We start from the raw sequence: 6,329 nt of genomic DNA on the forward strand, positions 1-6,329 counted from the left end.
ATAATAAAAGCTTGATTAGGACTTGGTTATTTGAATCAACTGTGTAGGGCAACAAAAAAAACATGCACCTAGTGGAAACCCTGCTACAAGCCTCGCTCAACCTTTTTCCCCTTTACAAACCATGGCCTCTGAGGACGAGGCCAAAGCAAACGCATCATTGACACGGGGGGATCCAATCATACAATGTTGAATTGAATAGTACTGTATAGTGTAAAGCCACAGAAAGCTGAATGCATCAAATTCATCATGGTATATTATTGAGGGATTCAAATTGGCCTGTCTGTAATAGGAGGGTCATGATCCCCTGTCCTCCCTGCAATTTGTGTGCCTGCCTGATACTAGGAGGCAAAGGCTTCATCCCAATTAGATGGGAGATTATGGTGCATGGCCAGTGATGATTATCTTTAATTTGTTCTTGGAGCCAAATTATTTCAACCTCCTTCCCCTTTGTCTTCTCGGTCTATATACAGTATGTGCAAGTCAGAGAGGAGAGACAGAAATTATGGATATGTTTTGCATGTTTCATATATCATATTCATATTGAATGTAAAAGACATCAAACCTTTGATCTGATCATTTCTGTCCTTTTTGATCTGGTAATGAAAATGAACAAAACCTCATGTCATTATGTTTCATATAGTTACATTTTATTTCCAAAAATAATTCTGTCACAAGGAATTCTGGGAAGAAAAAAAACAAATATATGCATAAATATTACAATCTAAGTCGAACAGTTGCACAGTAGAAACAAATAAATAAATGCTAATAAATACAGAAATAAATAGTCAAATTAAAGCATTGGATAATACAAAACTATAACAGCTTGTCCATCAGTGATTGTGCAAAAGCAGTCCTTTTCCATCTCATTCTTCTTTCTACTCAAAAATCCGTGAACAGGAACCTCTTGGTGTGTCCTTGACTTCAAGACACAGGTTCACCTTTTGCAAACCTCAATACCTCAATCTTCACATTGAGCGAGGCTCTTTCCCAGGCCACAGGACAAGATTTCCAGTCTTGATTCAGACTGACTTCCAGTCCAACATTCATCTCCAGTTGCCCCTCCATACTTCTGACCAATCAGTACTGAGGAGGAACCTAGTGAGGCTACCTGGTTTCCAGTGTATGCTTTTCAGCTTGTTTCCTATAGATGTCTCCTTTGTGTCCCATTCGCCACTTGCAGTGGGCCTTAACCAACCTTAACCAGCATCAACCAGCATTAACCAGCCTTAACTGGTCTTACCCGGCTTTGACGTGCCGACTGATCTCCAGGTAGGTGATGGACTTGAGGAAGCGAGGGTAGCAGTCTTTCTCCATCAGGGCGTAGATCTTCTTCTGGGCCAGGCTGAAACAAGACTGGCTGGGGCGCTCCAGGTTCTGCTTGGTGATGGCTTTGGTCTCATGGTCTAGGTTGACCTGGGTAAAGAGGGCAATTTTGATTAATATGTTTTTAACAATAAACTAAGTGTTACTGAGTATTGTTCATGTACAATTAGTAAATTATGTGTGTGTGGGCGCATATATTTCTGCAGTGTACATTGAATCCATGAATTCCCCTTCAAACATATATTCTGTATGTAGTTAGAACCATTGAATCATTGTATTTGTATGGTATATTGATATTTACCTCTCTTGGTGCGTCACTGCAGACATACTCCTCATAGATTTTCTTAGCCTTAGCGGATAGCTTCGAGGAGGGCTTGGTTATCCTGTAGTCTTCACAGGCCAGGTAGAAAGCTATGTTCTCCTCACTAAACTCTGACACCAGGAAAGCTCTGAACAAGCACAGTCCATCTGGAAAAGAAAAGATGAGACTCAATTTCAACAGGTGTCCATTTTTGATATTTGGAAAAAGCTGCATTTCCTATAGTGTTTAAGTATGAATAGTATATTTTAATGTGATATTATGAGTGCATCATGATACTGCTCTTTAGGCTATTTATTCTGGCTATATGGGGTACCAGCCACATGGCTTTTCCTATCCACTTTTTCAATGCACATCTCTACAAGATATACTTCTGAGCTTGTACAGTATGCCCAATTAAGTATGCTAAAGATGCAGGATCTTAATTTGACCAGTTTCCTACAGCAGGAAAATAATCCTGCAGCAACAGGAAAAGTGAATTATTGTGTGGGTTATAATTAATGGACATTTTTGAAGGGGTTGACACACTTTTAGCTTTTTAAAATAATTTCCTGCAACAACAAGGTGATCAAATTAAGATCCTACATTCATTTATCATTTAAGTAAGAGAAGTGATCAGTATGATAACCCATATCAATAATCAGACTTACGTTGGTTGGACAGCAGGTTCTCAAATGACTGCCTCCATTTTAAGGGCTCGTCCATATTTAACCTGTTGATAAAAAGCGTCAGGTTAGTTCACCCAGTCCTAAGAATATTTGTTAGCATTTATTTAGCATTGTAATCCTAAAGTTTTTTTTTCCATTTCCGGTGCAAAATTTCAATCATGACTACATTTATCACTATTCAATTTAGATCAAGTTTAAAAATCCATATAGCAGTTGAGTATTCTGAGCTAAAATATCTTACCTTATTTTGTCAATCTTGTGTGAGTGACTGATGCTCAGATCTGGCTTCTGTAGAAAGCTTCTAAAGAGAGCTTTGAGTTCCTTTGCCCTGTGAAAACAGAGACACCATTTACATTAGATTGATGCAATCATTCACATCTTACTTACAACTGTATATCGAATTTCCCCATGAAGTAGCTATATAATAATTCCCATCGATGTAAATCCAAAATGTAACCCAAATCCAGGCATATATAATGAGATGGAAGAGATATATGACAAGACATACCTCTCCAGACATGTGATAGGCAGTGATTCCAGTTCTCGGCACATGGTGGGAGATGATGAGATGTGATCCTTTGTGCTACTGTGCTGTATTTCTGTAGTGTTCCGGAGCTTTTAGTCTACGATGGCTCTAACACTGCAGTGAAACTAGTTCTCAGTGTGGTCTACTGGCTGTGTGTGAAGAGTGTGTTTTTATAAGGCAGCCCCCTCTGTGACATCACGTCTCTTAGCCAATGACATGAGGGCCGTGGGAGGAGAAAAATACTCCCTCGTTTCATTTTTTTCTTTGGGGGGGGGAGGGGGATTGACCATCACGTGTGTGATTAGAAAGAAGGAAGCAAATATAAGCAAGCATATTATATTAAGCAAGCATAATAAAAAGTTAATTGCAAATCCACACAATCATTTATTTAAATGTGTTGTTTGGATTGAGTTTATTTCCAGCCCTCAAGCAAAAAACATCTGTTTGGAGATGTAATTGTAATGCCACTGCAATAAATAATTGTTATGATACTGAAATTACTATAATACTTTGGGCCAGTTTCCGAGACGCATATTAAGTGTAGTCCTTGTCTAAAAAGCATGCTCAATAGTGAATCTCCATTTGAAATTGATTTTTAGTCCAGGACTAGGTTAAATAAAGCATAAAGCTTATTCTGAGAAGTCAAACACCCATGTCTATAATTAGTCTTCCATTTTGAGCTAGACGAGAAATCTATTGTCTATTCAGAAAGGGGTTTCTATTTTTAAACATGAGACAGAGCCAACACCAAAGACAATCTGATGAATCTCTGTGAGTGTGAAACAGGAAAGGAAGGGAAAGGGGAAAGGAAGTAGGTGAAACAGGAAAAGGGGGTAGAGGATTCCTTAGAAGGACTGTAGGTCCTACACTGGCCAACTAATACAATTTGACTCGTTCCCAGAAACTCTGCTACATTATACACAATGCCACACATAGTTTGCTTGTTTACAGGTCAGAACTACAGATGTAGTGACTCAGCTTCCTTGTTACAGTAATAGGCAATTGGCCGACGCTTACACTCAGGAAACGGTGGTCGGCTCTATTCTGCTAATTCATGGGTTATTCACCAGTGCGTCAGGCCGTTTTTATGAATGTTTTCTTGAGGACTGGCCAACTTTTCAAACTTGTTTATTCATTCTAAATGGAGGCTAATGAGGATTTTGTCTAAATTACACTGCAGTGTCTTGGAAATACGATAACATTGATTAAGTAGGCAAATAATTCATTAGGAAACCAATTTGTCTCTGTATAAACTGTGGGACTACTGGGAACAATCAGAAGGTGACGACGTCACAATGATGACAAAAGCTTTGCCTACTCAGAATTAGCCTCCTTTAGAAATGTCCTTGTTTTTTTTCCAAGTCACTATAAAGCACTTTAGATGACAGCTTCATCAGCGCCAATTAGGAACGCATTGAGTAGAACTTTCAGTCATAGAACTTTCACCAATGTAGAGATGCGACGTGAAACCCATGAATAGGTTAGGGACCAAAATACCTTTCTCATATTGTCATCAATCTAAGACAGTGACTGGAGTAGACATTGCTGAATTTATTTATTTAACTAGGCAAGTCAGTTAAGAACAAATTCTTATTTTCAATGACAGCCTAGGAACAGTGTGTTAACTGCCTGTTCAGGAGCAGAACGACAGATTTGTACCTTGTCAGCTCAGGGATTCAAACTTGCAACCTTTCTGTTACTAGTCCAACACTCTAACCACTAGGCTACCCTGCCACCCCAACAGAGATTACCCACTGGGCACATACTGGTGGAATCAACGTTGTTTCCACATAATTTCAATGAAATGACGTTGAACCAACTGTCACGCCCTGATCTGTTTCACCTGTCCTTGTGCTTGTCTCCACCCCCCTCCAGGTGTCGCCCATCTTTCCAATTATCCCCTGTGTATTTATACCTGTGTTCTCTGTCTGTTTGTTGCCAGTTCGCCTTGTTCGTTCAAGCTTACCAGCGTTTTTCCTGTCAGCGCCTATCGTTTCCCAGCCTCTCTTTGCTAGTTCTCACAGTTTTGACCTTTGCCTGTGCTGACACTGTACCCGCCCACCTGACCTCTCTGCCTGAGCCTGAGCCTGCCTGCCGTCATGTACATTTGCCTTACCCTGTATTTTCGACCCCGGCCTGGCTTGACCTGTGTTTGCCTGCCGTGTTGCCACAATAAACAGGGTTACTTAGACAGTCTGCATCTGGGTCTTACTTTGATTCCTGATACCAACGTTGAATTTATGCCTGTGCCCAGTGGGAAACTTAAAAACTTGACGTTACTTAGTACCAAAGGATTCTCTGGTATGGGGCTCTGCTTATCTGGGTAGTCATGGTAGATTCTTGGTATTCCAAAAAAGGAAATGTGATAGCATCTCCCATAAATGTCTAAAAGCTTAACTAAATCCAAAGGTTGTCAGCTTTTTCCAAATAGAAAGTGCACCATGAATTAAAGACCTTGTTGTTGCTGACATTTATGGGAGATGCTACCACCTTTCCTTTATTGGAATATCAGGATAAAAAACAATGAATGCCTTAGTTCAAGCTCGGACTCCAAACATTTCTAACGTTTTTATTTGTGGTATTATTAAGATTTATTTGTCCATTTGTACACACGGTCCAACAGAAATCTGGCTTACGCTTCATCCCAACCCTTCTGAAAGACACACATACACGTTGAAGAGGTTGGAGCAGCTGGATGCCATACTACAGTGCCCGTGGAGCAGTTGATGCTCAAGGGAAAAACAGCAGCCGATGGCTAGTAAGATGTAATACCAGTAACCCTCAGCTCACTTCCTGCCAGATTCCTTGTCATGTCTAAGTTCACTAGGCCAGAATAGTCGATGGCCTATTTTCCTGCTCTAGTGTTGATGTTTTTAAGGACATTCTGTACATCTTCTGGCTCTCTGCCAATGGAAGCTTCAACATAGAGTAAACATGTTTTTCATGGCCTTAACAATCATGCTGTTGAATTACATAAGCCCTGACAGAATGAGCCAGATCTATTTCAATACAAACTCTATTATTCTGACTTCTCTGATGTTTTTGGCATTTCAGAGCGTCAACGGCGACACATTTTTGTTAATGTTTGTAATTTGATCAACATAACAGGCAGCTCCCGAAGCGTATGAAAACGGACAATACACTATTATGACACAATACTTTAATTATCCCAGTATTCTAGATCAAGGACAAAATAATTGCTGAACATCCTCACAACATGTCATGTCACATTTTTTATTGCTCCCTATACTTTGAAAGCATTTTTCTGCAAAAGTTATGTCATGCAAGTGTTATAAAGTCCTCATGTGGGAGGGTTCAAGTAAAATATCACCAGATTTAGGATAGTAGTGTGTCAGAGCAGATATGTTGGGTCCAAATGATTTGTGTTCCCCTTAGTATTTGAGGGTCAGACTCTTACTCACTACAACTGTATTCAGTAAAGACATATTCATGTGGCAAAAAGGCTTACATTCATCTTAAACTCTTATCCTAA

The 6,329-nt window shown here is 39.8% G+C and overlaps 1 protein-coding gene across 1 annotated transcript; it reads right to left on the reverse strand.

Annotated features, from left to right (window-relative positions):
* Window positions 1-631: 631 nt before the first annotated feature.
* On the reverse strand, window positions 632-2,966 carry LOC115114865 (regulator of G-protein signaling 5-like). Its single transcript, XM_029643357.2, has 5 exons — window positions 2,819-2,966; window positions 2,552-2,638; window positions 2,293-2,354; window positions 1,625-1,791; window positions 632-1,413 (listed from the first exon to the last, which is right to left on the reverse strand). The coding sequence occupies exons 1-5, from the start codon at window positions 2,860-2,862 to the stop codon at window positions 1,237-1,239; spliced, it is 537 nt and encodes a 178-aa protein (XP_029499217.1). The 5' UTR covers window positions 2,863-2,966; the 3' UTR covers window positions 632-1,236.
* Window positions 2,967-6,329: the final 3,363 nt, after the last annotated feature.

Source organism: Oncorhynchus nerka, linkage group LG9b, assembly GCF_034236695.1.
Source record: "Oncorhynchus nerka isolate Pitt River linkage group LG9b, Oner_Uvic_2.0, whole genome shotgun sequence".
NCBI classification, from domain to species: Eukaryota; Metazoa; Chordata; class Actinopteri; order Salmoniformes; family Salmonidae; genus Oncorhynchus; species Oncorhynchus nerka.

Coding starts and splice junctions, on each gene's coding strand:
- LOC115114865 (XM_029643357.2), bottom strand. CDS start 2,862: ATGTGCCGAGAACTGGAATCACTGCCTATCACATGTCTGGAGAG. Junction 2,355..2,551: donor CACAAGATTGACAAAATAAG/GTAAGATATTTT, acceptor TTTTATCAACAG/GTTAAATATGGACGAGCCCT. Junction 1,414..1,624: donor GCAGTGACGCACCAAGAGAG/GTAAATATCAAT, acceptor CTCTTTACCCAG/GTCAACCTAGACCATGAGAC.